This window comes from Crocuta crocuta, unplaced genomic scaffold (assembly GCF_008692635.1).
Source record: "Crocuta crocuta isolate KB4526 unplaced genomic scaffold, BGI_CrCroc_1.0 scaffold194, whole genome shotgun sequence".
Taxonomy (NCBI): Eukaryota; Metazoa; Chordata; class Mammalia; order Carnivora; family Hyaenidae; genus Crocuta; species Crocuta crocuta.
The window spans coordinates 393,723-411,221 of NW_027530084.1; the positions used below are offsets into that span (position 1 = coordinate 393,723).

Here is a 17,499-nt window from a genome sequence, read left to right on the forward strand (position 1 = left end):
TAAAAGGTTTTACATCTTTCAGAAGTAGAATCATATCTTTCTGTCTCTCAAGATACTATTATTATTACCCATTCTGATTCTTAAAGGATTATTTTTGTCTTGGCTCTGAAGAAATCTGTATCTATTCCAAAGTAATAGAGCTTGGCACGTGGGAGGTTTCTGTCTCTGGATTCAGCGATCTTGGAGAAAGGAGTCTGCACTGGGAAGTCATGTGGCACATTTTCAACCATTTAATGGTGAGGATACATGGACAAAAAGCATTCAGTATAGGAGTAATAAGGTCTCCTATAAAGTAGGATCAAGATTCAGTACTGCACTTAAAAGGAAGCTTCACTTAGAATTCTGATGTGATATTTAGCGTAGTCATGGGTATATCATTTAAGAATGGATAGGATTTCCATGTTTAAGTTTTTAAATGTTTTTTATTTATTTCTGAGAGAGAGAGAGAGAGAGACAGCGTGAGCAGGGGAGGGTCAGAGAGAGAGGGAGACACAGAATCTAAAACAGGCTCCAGGCCATGAGCTGGCTGTTAGCACGCAGGGCTCGAACCCACGAACCGCAAGATCATGACCTGAGCCAAAGTCAGACGCTTAACTGACTGAGCCACCCAGGCGCCCCAGATTTCCGTGTTTAAAGATAAAGTCAATAGCTTTGATTTTACCTCAAGGGACCTGTGCCCACTGAGTGAATCTGAGTAAGATCCATCCCTCTGGGCAGGCCCTAAATGGTTCTGGGGGTGAAAGGTCTTTACCAGTTTTTGGTGCTTGCTCCAATGTTTGAAAATGGTTGAGGATCCTGGGTTCTGACTAAGGTGACCCCTGAGATCTATAAAATGAATAAAATTCTTTGAGGACAGTAGAGACTGCATGGCCTTGATGGCCGAACACAAAACCTCCCATGGGAATCTACTACTAGTCAGTCTTCTTAAAAAGGTTAAGTTCCTTATAAAAGGATTTGAACTTAAATTTCACTGTGACATTGAGTTCTGTCTGATGTGTCGTTTCACTCACCAAACCAGAATGTGGGGCCACCAGATAGTTCTTAGTGAATTAAGAGATAGAACTGCTGGCTCCTTTGCCCAAATACAGGGCAGACAAGACAGAAATGAAACTAAGGGGAAAGCCTCTCCTGGGATATAATTTGAGTTGAGTGATCTATATTCTTTACCCTCAGAAGGTGTACTTGAGGGGAGATCCTGGATGTCTCAGTTGGTTAAGCGTCTCACTCTTGGTTTTGGCTCAGGTCAGGGTCTTCCGGTTTGTGAGCTCAAGCCTCTCACTGGGCTCTGCGGTGACAGTGCAGAGTCTGCTTGGGATTCTCTCTCCATATCTCTCTGCCCCTCCTTTGATTGTGCTCTCTCTCTGTCTCTCAAAATAAATAAATAAACTTAAAAAAAAAAAAAAAGAATGTGTACTTGGGAAGGTGAGGTGAGACTGGGGAGACCCATGTGATTTTTATACTCCTCAGATTTCAGTCCAGTGTGTAGTCAGACTCAGAAGCAACAGTATTGTAGCATCTTTAAGAAGAGAGATGAATAGGGGCACCTAAGTGGCTCAGTCGGTTGAGAGTCTGACTTGATTTCAGCTATGGTCATAATCCCAGGTTCGTGGATTAAGCCCTACGTTGGGCTCCGTGCTGAGGATAGAGCCTGCCTAACATTCTCTCTCTCCTTCTGCCTGTCTCTCCCTCTTGCACTCTCTCGCTCCCTCTCTAAAATAAAAGAAGAAGAAAAGAGATGAGTAAGGCTGATCATCAGTGAGTCAGTAACATTATGTCATCGTTAGAGAGGTTAGTTGTAGTTCTTTATGATTTCCAGGAGCTGCTGTTTACTGGTATTAAATTATAATAATACATGAGTCTGAGCAGGCATTTGCCTCCTTCCGAGGAATGCTTTCCTAATCTAGATTTCCCATGTGTGAAGTTTTTCCACAATTGGTACAAATCCCTTATCCAAGTTTTCTCAAGTTACAGTTACATGCCCATGGAGGCTTTGGGTGTGTGGCGTTCCTAAGGTGCTCAGACACATTACGAGGACCGAAGTATAGAAGAACAAGTGCAACTCATTCCATGTAGTGGGGATGGGATGTACTTCCTGGTCTCATCCGTAGGAAATCTGAAGAGCCGGGACATCAGCAAAGAGAAGATGGGGAGGGAGAGGCTAGATGATTGGTTTTGGTCAGTGGGGACTCCGTCGAGATGGTTCATACAAGCTGAGAAAAATTCTTTCTAGGTGTTCTTTCAGAGACTCTTACAGAAAATTATAGGACCTTCAGAATTACATCTGAGGAGGAATGAAATTTAGGTGTTCTTCTGGTGTGTCCTTTTGGTGATTAATAAACTCACATATAAGGTAGCAACTCCTTTCTCCCTCATAACTGAAAGGATCACACACACGGTGATTTTAGAGTATACTGGAAATCTGGAAAAGAGCTCTTTAAAGGAAGCAGGTCAACAAAGAGGGTCTGATCAGGAGTGTAAGAGAGAACAGAAAGTAGATTTTATTTTTCCTGGGGCTTTGCTCTCTTGAAGACTTGCATGCAGAGGAAGAGCTTAATGTGTCTTGAAGGTTGGCTGGTAAGATTCTGTGACCTGTGCTATCCTTGGGGAAAGTACTAAAAAATGTTTGTTTCTCAATTTTCCTCAAATTCCTAGTTAATTAAAGGTGAGAGAAGGACAAATAGAAATATGGGTGGTGTCCACATTGACTTTCCTGGAATTATCTGCTTATAGTCATATCAGTAGAAGGAAATTCACAGTTTTTCCTTATTTCTTAGACTAATTGAAAAAAGCATGCTTGAAATTTTTTGACTACTTAATTTCTCTCTTGAACTTATATTTTCTTTTTTTTTTAATAATTTATTGTNGAACTTATATTTTCTAGCAAAGCTTTTTCTCTTTTTAAAAAATTTTTTTAAAATGTTTATTTTTAAGAGAGACACAGAGTGTGAGCAAGGGAGGTGGAGAAAGAGAGAAGGAGACACAGAATCAGAAACAGGCTCCAGGCTCTGAGCTGTCAGCACAGAACCTTTTGTGGGGCTCAAACTCCGAAATGGCAAGATCATGACCTGAGCCCAAGTCAGATGCTTAACCAACTGAGTCACCCAGGTGCTCCGCAAAGCCCTTTCTTTTAATGCTAAATTGCAGAAGCAGAGTTGGTCATGACCAGTGGAAAATGGGAACAAAATTAGTAAGGGAGGCAACAGGTGTGAGTCAAAGGTTCATTTCTGTAGCTGTTTCCAATGCCCTGAAGTAAACTTCCTACTCACTGTTCCTAGTGGTACATGGGCAGGTGGTCAGCTTTTACTTAGAAATATGTTAGTGGTGATTTACTTTCCTAGGAATGGGTGGAGTAAATATGGCCATAAATTCTTTGCGTCGTTCCTGAGGAAAGAGCTGGGATGAATGGTGGGAGTTCTAAAGAGTCATATTTTTGTCCAGTGTTCGGAACTGTCTAACCATAGAATAGTCTGTCCTGCCCAAGAAGTGATGGACAAGTCCCCAGCAGGACTGGGTTGGGAAATACGTGGGGGGAAAGTGGGAGAAGGGATTTCTGCTGTGGGAAAGACATTGGACTGGTTCTGTCCACAGGCAGTACTTGTCCTAAATATGGGTGATGTTAAAATAGTAGTTCTAGGGGCGCCTAGTCGGTTAAGTGTCTGACTTCACCTCAGGTCCTGATCTCGCAGTCCATGAGTTCAAGCCCCGCGTCGGGCTCTGTGCTGACAGCTCAGAGCCTGGAGCCTGTTTCTCTCTCTCTCTCTGCCTCTTTCTCTCTGTCTCTCAAAAATGAGTAAACATTAACAAAAATTTAAATAAAAAATGAGCACTTCTAGTTTGCAAAGTACTTTCACATTATTTTATCTTCTAATCCTTACAAATAGCTCTCCATTCTAAGAAAGGGCAGAGATCAAACATACTTACAGTTATTATCATCTAATTGACGGTTTCTATTGTGATAGGTGCCTGGTGGACAGAAAAGTAAACCAGAGGGTTATTTGCCCTCAAACAGCTTAAAAACTACTTGAGGAGATAGGACATGCACTTAAATAAGACTATGAGATGGCATGTATATGAGTTATCTACTGAGTGAGCTAGATCAGTGGTTCTCAAAGTGTGGCCCCTGGACCAGCAACATCAGCATTACCTGAGATCTGTTAGAAATGCAGGTTCTTGAGTCCCACTCCATACCTACTGAATCAGAAACTCCTGGCGAGGGGATGGGGCATCAATCAGTATTTTTTAAAAGGCCTCCAGGTGATAATGGTGTGTGTTTGAGTTGAAGATCACAGATCTAGTCCAGACTAATACTTCTCAAACTCCAGCATGGTAAGAATCTCCTAGAACAGTGCCATTCAGAGTATGGCCCAAGAACTGCAGACTCGCCAGATGATTTTAGCTGACCTGAAAGCTTGTTGAAACACGCATTTTCTAGTCCCACTCCCAGACATTCTAATTCAGTAAATGGGACATGAGAATTTGTGATGCTTATGGTCTCGGACTATGGTTTGAGTAGCCCTGCTTTAAGCTGTTATAGATCTGGGTTTAGCAGAGGAGTGGGCAATGAGAGGTACTCTGTGGGACCAGGACAGTGTGGGTGGTCTTCACAGAGTAGAAGAGGGAGGACCTGATCTGAGTCTGATGGGAAGACAGATCGGATAAGAGGAGTTATTTGCCGGGGGGGTGGGGATGGGTGGGTGGGTAGGTAGATAGGATGAACACTCAGCATGTTTGACTGAAGTAGAGCATGCATGCTAGCTAGACCTTGGCATTGTGCTGCTGGGGACCCAGGAAAGCTAGCAGCTGTCAACCCTCTCCCATCCTCCCCAAGGTGGAGGCCGAGAGCCAGGCAGCAGGCAAACAGCCTAGAATCGGGAGTTCTTTCTTAGTTGCACCATTATGTGGCCCCACCTCTAAGTGGAACTTTTAAGACCCACTTAGAAAAGTTATCTGCTTTTCTCCTCCTCCCTTGATTCCCCTGCTCACCAAGCCTAGCTTGCTTCAACTCTACAGCTTACTTGTTCTCTCAGTTTGGCCTGAATCTTCAGGCTTGGATTCTGACCATTCTTCTCAGACTCCATGTTGATTTAGTTCTCCCTGGACAGCTCTGTGGCTTTGCTCTCCATATTCCCCCTTCCCTTTCATTTCCACCCGTCACCTCAGTCCGTCTGAATGGAGGTGAGGGACCTGGCCATGCTCAGTCTTCTTCTGTATACTCTCATCTTTGGTGTGTCCTGGTGTCTCCTGGTCAGCCCTGAGTTGCTGTCTATGATAGGAGAGTTGGAAGATAGTGTGGGGAAGAGCCAGAGGTCAGGCTTGGAGGTCAGGATAAGTAGCCTTGGATTAATGGGGCTATATGATTTTGACCAGTGATCTTGATAAAGTCCAATCAGAGCTCAAGTCTGAGGGACAAAGAGCAAATATCCTCTAGGCCATAGAACATTCTTGTTATTCTTGACAGCACACCCACTCAATTTCTGGTCGTCCTTGGGTGCCCCAAAGGTTACTGCATCTGCATCATGGTTTTGCCCAGACCGCTCAAGACAGGTAGGTCAGATTCTAGAAACACCCAGGACCAGCTAGCATTCATTCCCTAGCTCTCAGTGGAGCCAATTCCTTTTGCCCCTGCTGTGGGCTTTTCTTCTCCTCTGCTCCTCCCCTCTGGCTGTTTGGTCCCTGTACTTGTATTCCCTCACTGGTCTCCCTGATGACCACTTGAACATCAGGGCATGGAGTTCTGTGAAATCACCCTGGGCACCCAAAGTCACCCTGCCTTCACTTGCTGGATCTACTCCACACTCTTGTGCTGGGGGCTCCCCCTTACAGCCAGGAGTGCCCTGCACCCTCAGGGAGGTATTCCAGGTGCTTGGAGACTGGCCTCTGGTGGAGTGGCCCTCAGGGAGTCTGCTATCCCTCCCCTCCCAGGATTTCTGATATGTTCAACCTTCATTTGCCTTCACCAGTGGTTGTGGTCCACGCTCCCAACCTGGAGGCTGGCAGCGAGTCATGGGTGCTCAGATATGTCTCAGCTGCTTCTGTCCTTCCCTCCAGAAGCTGGTGGAGATAGTTTACCTACTGAAAATAAAGCTTGAGTTGCCTCATCTCCCAAGCCTGTTCCTGCAGTGCCCTTCAAAAGCGCCCTTAGTGTTTTGTTTTTGCAATGTCTGGCCACAAGATATGGGAACCGCTTGGTAAAAGCTGGGAGTGCTGAAATCTTGAGACCTTAGCTCGGCCTGTTTGTCTCTAAGCAGACTCAAATCTAAATGCAGTTTCCCTCTTAAAATTACTTCCTGCCAATGTCCAAAAGGCCAAAGCTAGAGCAATTTGAGCAATAAAATATATAGTGAAAGTACTGGATTATAAGCCATAGAATAAGATAAGTATTGATGAATACATACTTACATAAATAAATAATTGAATACATTAGTAAATGGGGGATGTAGGGAATAGTAAAATTCTAATCAATACGGGTAGGAGTGAGAGAAATAGAAAATCCTGACGAGGCAAACATCATAGTAATGATTGTTTCAGATAACATCCATCAGTGGGTGCTGAAATCAGTGGGCCAAAGTTTGCAGAGAAACATGATATTTATACAGTTTCAAAATAGCTCTCCCAAGATTATTATCTGCAAAAGGAAAAATAGTACCATTACAGTGAAGAAACCTCACAGGAACCACCTTTACCACGGATTCAAGGTCAACCTCACCAATGATAAGACACACAGACATCATGGGCCCTCTGATCTGATGTCCTGAGAAGGACATCATTAGTCAGGGTTCTTCAGAGAAACAGACCCATAGGATGTATGTAAATAAATAAATATACTTGGTATATGTATATTTAGTATAAAATTTTAGTATAAGGAATTGGCTCATGCAGTGATAGAGGCTGACATGTCACAAGATATACTGGGTGAGTCGGCAAGCTGGAGACCCTGGATTGCTGAGGGCGTGGTTCCAGTCCAAATGTCAGCAGGTTCAAGACCCAGGATGAGCCAGTGTTTCGGTTGAGTCCGAAGACAGGAAAAAGCCCATGTCCCAATTTGAAGGCAGTCAGGCAGAAGGAATTCTCCCTTACTCTGGGAAGAGTCAGAACTTTTGCTTTATTCTTCAACTAATTGGATGAGGCCCACCCATATTCAGGAAGGCAATTTGTTGTACTCAGTCTGCCACATAAACGGTAACCTCATCCAAAACACCTTCACAAAAATAGCCAAAATAATGTTTGATCAAATAATTTAGCACTCTGTGGCCTAGTCACGTTGACACATTAAAGTAACCATCACAGAAGGGTACATTATTACTTCCATGGTATTGTTGCCAAAAATGCATGATCTAATCTTTTAAGTTTATTTATTTATTTTTGAGAGAGATGGTGACAGAGAGAGAAAGGAAGAGACAGAATCCCAAGCAGTCTCTGTGCTGACGTGGGGCTTGAACCCATAAACTGTGAGATCATGACCTGAACTGAAACCAAGAGTTGGACGCTTAACTGACTGAGCCACCCAGCTGCCCCTGCATGACCCAATCTAATCATAAAAAACCTTCGACAAACTCAAATTGATGAACAGTGTGCAAAATAAGTGACCACTATTCTTTAAATAGTGGTTTAATAGTGATATTCTTTAAATGTCAGGGTTATGAAAGACAAGGAGAGAGTGAGGAAGTTTCAGATTGGCGGAGTTAAGGATACATGACAAATAAACTCAGTGCAGGATCCTAGATTGGATCCTGGGACACAAAAGGACATTAGTTGGAAAACTAATAAAATTTGAATGGAGTCTATAGTACAGTTAATAGTATTGTATTCATATTAATTTCGTAGTTTTGATAAATGCACTGTGGTTATATAAGAGGTTGATATTAGCAGAGACCGATTAAGGGGTAAATAGGAACTCTGCTATTTTTGTAACTTTTCCCTAAGTCTAAAGTCATTTCAAAATAAATAATAATACGTTTTAATAAAACGTATTTCAAAAAGTTTGTTTTTAGAGAAGAGAGAGAGAGCAAGTGGGGGAGGGGCAGACAGAAGGAGAGAGCGAATCCCAGGGCAGGCTCCACACTGTCAGTACAGAGCCTGACACGGGGCGCAAACTCAGAAACCATGAGATCATGACCTGAGCCAAAGTTGGATGCTTAACGGCCTGAGCCCTGGCACATTCCTGTAGGGACTATCGGTGGGCACACCTCTCCCGTCCTTGCACGATGGCACGAGAGTTCTGGGTCAGGATCCCTCGGCCAACCTGCGTCTCTAATGCCAGCACTAATGTCAAGGTATGGAGCCAGCAGGGTGCACCATTTAAGAAATAACTGACACTCTCGAGAACAAATGATTTACCCGGGTTTGCTTTGTTATTTTTGCCCACATAGTATTTTTCCCGTGCATTCCCAGGATAGGGGTAGTGGGCTTTTAGATCCCAGGGTAAGACCCAAGTGATGGGGACGTTGGTTGGCAATGGGAAACACCTAAGGGCTCTGGCATGAACAGCTTGCTCGTCCCCCCCGGAAAAGACAATTTGGATGTGTTCAGCAGATTGCAGGGTTTTCCTCAGTCTCTGTGTTGTTGTTGTTTTAACATTTATTTATTTTTGAGAGACAGAGAGAGACAGATCATGAGCAGGGGAGGGGCAGAGAGAGAGGGAGACACAGAATCTGAAGCAGGCTCCAGGCTCTGAGCTGTCAGCACAGAGCCCGACGTGGGGCTTGAACCCACCAACTGTGAGACCATGACCTGAGCCGAAGTCAGACGCTCAACCCACTGAGCCCCCCGGACGCCCCTGTGTTGTTGTTTTTAACTTTTAAAATCGAGATATAACTGACGTAAAACACTGTGTAAGTTTCCAGCGTACAAAGTGTTGGGTGGACAGTTACATCCTGCAGTAGCACCACAGCCTTAGCTAGTACCTCCACCGGCCTCCAGCTTTACCCTGTGGTGTCGGCCTGTTAACTCGCATTGCCACAGCCAGCCATTTCTGCTCCCAACTTGTCTACATATTGTCACTGGATACTTCGTGTTGTCAGCCTGCCTCTCAAGAATAGTGAAATGGGTGGATATTTTTAGAATACAGCATTTAGAACCATGCTGGCATGTAGTAAACATTGTATTAGAGTTTGTTTCATAAAAATAAGAAATTATTCTCACTTTCAAAGAACTTACCATATAGCTGGGAAGATAAAATGTACAAACAAAAAACCCACCAGCACATAGCACAGTGTGGGAAAAATGCCACTCAAGAGGCTGGGTGAGAAGAAGCAAGACCTTTCTTCTTATCTTCTTTTTTTTTTTTAATGTTTTTTATGTTTTTATTTTAGAGAGAGAGCATGTGAGTGGGGGAGGAGGGCAGGAGGGAGAGAGAGAGAGAGAGAGAGAGAGAGAATCTTAAGCAGGCTGCACACTCAGCACAGAACCTGATGTGGGGCTTGATCTCGCAACCTTGGGATCATGACTTAGACCAAAGTCAAGAGTCGGATGCTAGAGGCACCTAGGTGTCTCAGTTGGTTAAACATCCGACTTGATTTGGCTCAAGTCATGATCTCATGGTTCATGAAATTGAGCCCCTCTGCGCTGACAGCACAAGCCTGCTTGGGACTCTCTCCCTCTCTGCCTGCCCCTCTCCTGCTGTCGCATGTGTGCTCTCTCTCAAAATAAACATTAAAAAAAAAAAAAGAGTTGGACACTTAACTGACTGAGCCACCCAAGCGACCGAAGAACTATCTTTCGTGTACTCTCCTGGGTCCCCTCATTTATTCATCTAAACAACCAGCAATTCCTCCCATTTTATGGCTCAGTAAAGTGAAGTTAAAAGGCACAAAAGGCTTTAATGTCCTATCAGGTCATATGTGTAATAGTGAGATTTGCACACAGAGCTGTCTGAACTGAAAACTCCCATTACCACCAGAAAGAATAGAGAAAGCTTTGAAAGGAGACTTGTGCTGGACCTCGAAGGATGGATAGAATTTACCACATGGAGGGACGTGGGGGCACTTGCAGGCTGTAGGGGGCAGAGAGAGGGGTGGGCACAGCATGGGCAAGAGTGCAGCCATGGGAAGCACCAAGCGTGCTGGGGCATGGTAAGTGTCCCCCAGATGTGCTAGAATAAGGGAGGAATGACAGATAAAGCCGGAACATGGGTTGAGGGCAGAGCATTCTGAGCCTGGAGTTCTGAGTTTGGGCTTTATTTCATAACCCCTTTCACAGCCCATTGAAGGTATTTGTGGAAGGGAGTGACACGGTGAAAAGAATACCTTAGTGACTTAAGTTCGGGTGGGATATGGAATGGGCTGGAGAAACAGAGAGGCTGCTGCCGTGGAAGCTAATGTGTGAGGCACCTAGACACGGTGCCTTAGGCCATTCATCCTCACTGTGGCCCTAAGAGATGGGCACTGTTAATATCACCCCCATTTTCCAGGTGGGCAAATGGAGGCTCTGAGAGGGTGAGTACTGACCAGCCTACCACAGTGAATCATGGTGTTGCTGGGATGTAAACCAGGTGCGTGCGGTGCCTCCTGTGCTGTCCCTGTCTGCCACGGCGCCCGCCAGTACCTCAGGAGACATCCTGGGGCCATTTTAACAGGGCAGATATGATAGTCCAGGTGGTGAGGACCGAACTAGCTCAGCAGTGATGGAGAAGGAGAGATGGGAGCAGCAGTGTGAGACACCGTCGTGTGGTAGCCTGATCCCAGGGCTGGACCTGTAGCTTCCTAGCTTCTCTTTATGTCGTGTTCCCTGTGCAGACGGGTGCTCAGGGGCGAGAGCGTTGCCAAGACCGAGGGGCGGCCTGGACCACCTTGCCTCCACCCTTCCTAAGTAGCTCATTTTAGGCTTCTTGTTTTTCCTGAGGAAATGTATTTATCTGAAAAAGCAAGTGCTGAGTTTGGGGTCCTTGGTTTGGGTTACTTTTGAGACGGTGTGAGCAAACTTCCAGGTGTTCTCAAGCATCTCCGGCTTCAATTACTAGCGTTTGAGACAAGGAGGTGCCTCCAGAGGTCTGTGGGTGATCAGATCTCCCTTTTCCCCATGAGCCTCCTCCTTCATCTGCTTCTCTTGAGATGTTCCCACTTACTTCCCTGTTTTGCTACCATATGGGTTGATATATCATAAAATTATTTAATTTGTTTTACTTTTGTTTCTAAATTTTTTTAAGAGAAAGGGGGTGCATGCATATTGACTCTGCAAAGCTTTCGACACGCAGTTGAATGAATTTATAATTCGAGTGTGCTGAATGCCATGGTGACCATGTAGGGCAGTGCAGGCCAGCCCAATGACCTCTGTGCTCTGTCTGCTGCAGGTGATAAGAAGTACATCATGGGGCCCAAGCTTTCTACTCTCGACGCCACTGTCTTTGGACACTTGGCACAGGCAATGTGGACCTTACCCGGGACGAGACCTGAGCGGCTCATCAAAGGCAAGCCTACAAACCTCTTCAGGTTTTGGGAGTTGCCGTGGGATGAACGGTAGGGGTAACACAGCAGAGAATTCTAGGCCATTGCCTGTGAGCTTGACTGTGCTTTGTGGAGACACCAGGCTGTGGTGTCCGGGGCCAGGGTCAGTTTATTGCCCTCAGGATGTGCAGGGCTTGAGGAGACACTGGGTTTCTCACCTGCCATCTTGCCTAGACTATGTTCTCAACAAGGTTGACGTGAACTGTACTGGGTTTTACACCAGGGCTTTTCTTTTATCCCCTAATATAGTGGGCTTAACACTTGCTGAAACAGGGCTTGAATTCCACCTCATGCCCTTGTTTTTTTGGTCTCCCTTAACTTTCCTCTGCACAGCGGTGGCTCACCACTTTCTGCTATATCCAGTGCGGCAGTAACCATGGTGGGCGTGGGGCTGATGGGCCCACTGCCCACCTCGATGCTCCTTTTGAGTCTGAACTGCTCTTACATATTTCACATGTAGGTATAAGAACATATGTTTCTGTGTCATTGAGTTCAAAACATTCTTTTCGCCTCATCCAGTGGGTGTCTGTAGATCATACATGGAGAGCAGTAGCTAGTAAAGTTCAAGATTGTAAAAATGGAGGAAGTGCTAACCAATGTTTTGTAAGTTTGGTACTATGCAAAATATTATTATTATTATTAGTAGTAGTAGTAGTAGTATGCAAAATATTATTATTAGTAGTAGCAGTAGTAGTAGTAGTAGTAGTAGTAGCAGCAGCAGCAGCAGCAGTAGTGCATTTTAGTTAGAGAAACACAACCTGTATCTTTGTTGTGTTACCTTGGCTGTAAGGCCTACCAGAGTTAACTTCCAGTTGGAGGGGTGGAAGTGGGGATGAATGGGACCAGACTGGAGGATGAATATATGTGTGGAGGTGAAGGTAGGGGTGGTAAGCCAGGAGTAAAACTCATGTTAGAAAAGGGGCAGGGAAAGTGAACTCAACGTGGTTTGATGTCAAGGGACCAGATCTTGATGTGTAGGATCCTTGGGAGGAGGGTGGTGCAGACTGAAGTGGTGGGATGTGCGTGGCAGCTGGGGCATCTAGGAGAGGCTTCCCCTGTGCTGGTAGATGGGAACTGTTTGGAGTCCTCTCCACTTAAGTGCCTGGGGGCTGAGGATGTGGGGATTGAAGTCCAGTATTTGGGTTTGGGAAAGGGTGTGACAGAGTTGACCAAGGTACTTATACCCCAACTGAACAGGTTAGGGGTATAGATAAGATCACCAGTGAATGGTATGTAGAATGCTTTTGATGTTGGGTGGATGGATGGTTGGAATCAAACAAGGGAGAGCCATATAAGAAACTAAGGCAGGTGAACACTCCTGTGTGGCGGTCACCGATGGGTAGATAGGAAGGTTGGTGAAGGCCGTGTGTGTTTTCATGTGCGTGCCCAGAAGCCCAGACCAGGGTATGGACAGCAGGAGTCATTCTCCAGATCCTCATATTGGTGGGGTGAGGCTTCAGATACATTACCAAACTTGGTTGGAGTGTATGAGGCATTTACTAAAGGTTTTCCAGAACTTCAGCTGAGTGAGGCTAGGAATAGTATGGACTGATACTTAAATTTCCTAAATGATCAGCATGGAGATGTTCCTTGTTTTGTGATATGTTGAAATTTAATCTAAATTTAATATGTTTATCCTATTGGTGATGCTTATAGTATTTAATATAGTTTCACTATATTTTAATCAGATTTTCCATGCTCATCTAAAATATATTGGTTCCCTTGAGTTAATTTAGAGCTATGATTTATATCTACTCCGTTCCTTTTACTTCCTGCTGCCTTTCCCTAGCACACCACTCTTACACACCTATGTACACACACCACCACATCTGCTCACATACTTTTATACGCACGTATCCCATACACTTGTACACACACTTACATTTGTACCCAAGCATACACACACACACACACACACACACACACACACACACGACTGAGGTCATCTGGTATTTAGTCAGGGAATTTAGGTATTCATTATCAGTAGAACTATCAAATTCTATAGAATCCCTTCTTTCAGGAATGAAGCATCTTTATGTTAAATTATTTATGACTTGGCCCTTTACTCTTTTACTTCCTGGAAGGACTTGAAACATTTAATGTTCTTTTTAAAGAAATGGCCAGCCTTTTTGGAGGATTGATTTTGAGTCCCACCCAAGACCCACACATTTGGTGAAATCTGACACTATCATCTGTGAGGGACTTTGGCACATAGTTCATGTACTTTGATCTTAAACAAAGTAGCAGCTTCCAGTTCTCCCTGGGGACTGGTGTAGCATGAGTCATTAAAGTCCACAGAGGGCCTCTTGGGGGCACCTGGGAGTCTGGTTAAGCATCCGACTTCAGCTCAGGTCATGATTTCATGGTTCATGGGTTCGAGCCCTTCATCAGGCTCTGTGCTGACAGCCCAGAGCCTGGAGCCTGCTTCGGATTCTGTGTTTCCCTCTCTCTCTGCTCCTACCCTGCTCACGCTCTGTCTCCCCTCCTCTCTCTCTATCTCTCAATCTCTCTCTTTCTCAGTCTCTCTCAAAAATGAATAAACATTAAAAAAAAAGTCCACAGAGGGTCTCTAAATCTCATTTTGGTCATTGGTTCCATGCCCTCCCAAATCTTCTGATTGGAGCTGCTAATAGACTAATATTTTGGTCTCAACTTCTTTCTCTGCCTTTGTTCTTTCTGTGGTGGAGACTTTTCCAAGAAGTAACAAGAGGAAGGAGAAGCAGAAGCAACTAGAACCTGTATGACTAAGAACTGGCTCAACTCCAGGAGTGTGAATGGCTTAGATCAGGCAGTTTTCTGCCCTAGCTTTGGAACAGCCAGGGCACTGTTGGCCTTGTGACGTGTGTGAGCTAATAAATATTAGCTTTTGGTCCTAAATATTAGTTACAGTAGCTAGCCCCACAGGCTACTTCTGGAGCCGTCTGAAATAATGAGAAATTTTCCTTAATTTAGGTGAGTAGGAGGACACACTTTGAATATTCAGCAATTCTTAAAATAAACATAAGTATGTGTTTGCATATAGATAGATGTAGATGTATGAAATATTATTTCCTTGCTGGAGAAAATCTAGAAAAAATAGAGAAGTTAAAAAAAACAAACAAACTTGTGTCCCCATCACTCACAGAGAACTGTTAATATTGTGCTATGTATCCTCATCTTTCATCAAGTGCATGTCTGTATATATTTTTAACAAATGGAAAAAAAATTGGGATCATGGTGTTGATACACTTATAAACCTATAAATTTTAATTAACTGTTTACTCATTTCCCTGTCATTAAATATACCTTAAAACAATATGCTTAGTAGTTGCATAATATCCTATCCTATGGCTACATTGTAATTTATGTGATTAATCTTTTTCTAGTCTCATGGGTTGTTTCACATAATTTTTTACCAATATTCTGTAGTGAATATTGTATAGATATATATTCTTGCTTAGCTCTGGTTATTTCCTTAAGCTAAATTTCTAGTTGGAGAATTTCTGTCTCAAAAGGTATAAGCCCTTGGTCTGTACAGCTAAACAATTTTCTAGAAAGACTGTAGCAGTTTATATTCTTATGAGTAGTGTCTGAAAGCACGTCAAGTTTTGTTCCTCAGTTAAGATTGAATATAATTTGTCTTGAAATTTTTGCCATTTTTCCAGTAAAGAATCTCGGTTTTACTCTCAGCAAATTCTTCATGTAGAGTCCCATTTGATATTTTGTTCCGAGTGTCCTTATTAGAGGATTGCACGTGGATCCGGGCACTCTTTGAAACAGACATGGAGACTTGCAGAGCCTGGGAAAGTGGAGCGGAAGCGCCAGAAGGGAAGGAAGGAGTTCTGCGACCCGTCCACCCGCCCTGTAGCATGTAGCCGGGCCACACAGCCCGATGCTGTTTTTCTGAATCCGTAAGAAGCACCCCCTTCTGTGTGCCGAGAAAAACTTTATTCATCAGCTCTTTTACCAACATTGATTTGTTGCTCTTGGGTGTCTTTTTTGTTTATTATTTGATTGACTGAGAGGTAGAAAAAATGCTGGCTATCCTGGGAAATAGTGGAGTCTGTCCCCACCCCCACACTTACTGTTCTCCTTCTGGACGTGTTCACCAACAGGTGGCTGTGTGCGAGTTGGGTCTCAGGAAGGGGCTGGCTCAGATGACTTTTGTGGGTATTTGTATTTTGAGATCTACGGATTAGTATCCTTTAGCTTCAAGGAGATGAGGGGAAGGTGCTATCCTCATCGTAACATTTAAGTTTGTTTTGAACTTAAAATTTTTTTTTATTAAATATTTAAAAATATTTATCTTTGAGAGAGAGAGAGAGAGTGTGTGTGCACAAGTGTGGGAGGGGCAGAAAGAGAGAGACACAGGATCCAAAGCAGGCTCCAAGCTCTGAGCTGTCAGCACAGAACCTGATGCCGGGCTCGAACCCACCAACCTTGAGATCATGACCTGAGCTGAAGTCAGATGCTTAACTGACTGAGCCACCCAGGCACCCGTTTTTCAGTATTTAAAAAAAATTTTTTTTTAATATTTATTTATTTTTGAGACAGAGACAGAACACGAGCTGGGGAGGGGCAGAGAGAGAGGGAGACACAGAATCCGAAATAGGCTCCAGACTCTGAGCTGTCAGCACAGAGCCTGATGAAGGGCTAGAACCCGTGGACTGCAGGATCATGACCTTGAGTCCGTAGTTGGACGCCCAACTGAGTCACCCAGGCGCCCCCCATTTTTAGTATTTTTATTTTTATTTATTTTTATCTTTTTTACAAATAGTTTATTGACAAATTAGTTTCCACATAACACCCAGTGCTCATCCCCACAAGTGCCCTCCTCCATGCCCATCACCCCCCTCTGCCCCCACACCCATCAGTCCTCAGTTTGTTCTCAGCATTCAAGAGTCTCTCATGGTTTGCCTCTCTCCCTTTCCCCCACCATTTCCCCCCTTCTTCTCCCCCTTGTTCCTCAGTTAAGTTCCTCCTGATATTTTTAGTATTTTTAAACTAAATGATAGAATTGCATTATACACATTACTTTATAACTTTCTTTTTTAAAAAATTGTTTTTTAATGTTTATTTTTGAGAGAGAGAGGGAGAGAGAAAGAGAAAGAGAGCACTCAAGCAGGGGAGGGTCAGAGAGAGAGGGAGACACAGAATCTGAAACAGGCTCAAGACTCTCAGCTGTCAGCACAGAGCCTGATGTGGGGCTGGAACTCGTGAACTGTGAGATCACGACCTGAGCCAAAGTCAGACGTTTAACTGGCTGAGTCACACAGGTGCCCCACTTTTTTCACTTTATAGAATATCATGTTTTTTTTTTTATCTTTTTTTTAACGTTTATTTATTTTTGAGACAGAGAGACAGAGCACGAGCTGGGGAGGAGCAGAGAGAGGGCGACATAGAATCTGAAACAGGCTCCAGGCTTTGAGCTGAGCTGTCAACACAGAGCCCGATGTGGGGCTCAAACCCACGGATCGTGAGATCATGACCTGAGCCGAAGTCAGACGCTTCACCGACTGAGCCACCCAGGTGCCCCGGAATATCATGTCTTTTTAACAGCTGAAAAATATTACATAGAATTGATACACCATCATTTATTCAGTCAGTCCCTATTGATGGACATTCAGGCTGTTTCCATCTTTCTTTTCTTTCTTTTACTGACACAATGCTGTCGACATCAGTATACATATATCTTTGTATACTGATGCTTTTATTTTAGTAGAATAGAGAACTAAAAGTGGAGTTCTGGGCCAACAGTTAGACTTAAAATTTCAACAGATGACATGAGATTACTTTCCAAAAAAGGTTATAGCAATCCTATAATCCCACCAGACATGTAGTTACAATCCCTGACCTTCGACATTGGTTGTTACCAGATTTTAAGGTTTACCAGTTTGATGGATGAAATTTGTATCTGATTATTGAGTACCCTTGGAAAAAATACAGTGTTTCCATTATTTCATCAAGTTTACACCTTCAACATAGACATTTGTGTTAACAGAGGAATACCTCACACACACACACACACACACACACACACACACACACACACACACACACACACACACACACACACACA

At 43.9% G+C, this 17,499-nt stretch overlaps 1 protein-coding gene across 6 annotated transcripts in view; it reads left to right on the forward strand.

The window, feature by feature from the left end:
- The window catches only part of FAXC (failed axon connections homolog, metaxin like GST domain containing), a 73,137-nt gene that overhangs the window by 50,824 nt on the left and 4,814 nt on the right, over positions 1 to 17,499 (forward strand). For all 6 annotated transcript variants that reach the window (XM_077764758.1, XM_077764760.1, XM_077764757.1 and 3 more), the window contains one exon: positions 11,288 to 11,404. In XM_077764758.1, the coding sequence (XP_077620884.1) occupies positions 11,288 to 11,404 (117 nt within the window). The remainder of the gene's footprint in view (positions 1 to 11,287; positions 11,405 to 17,499) is intronic.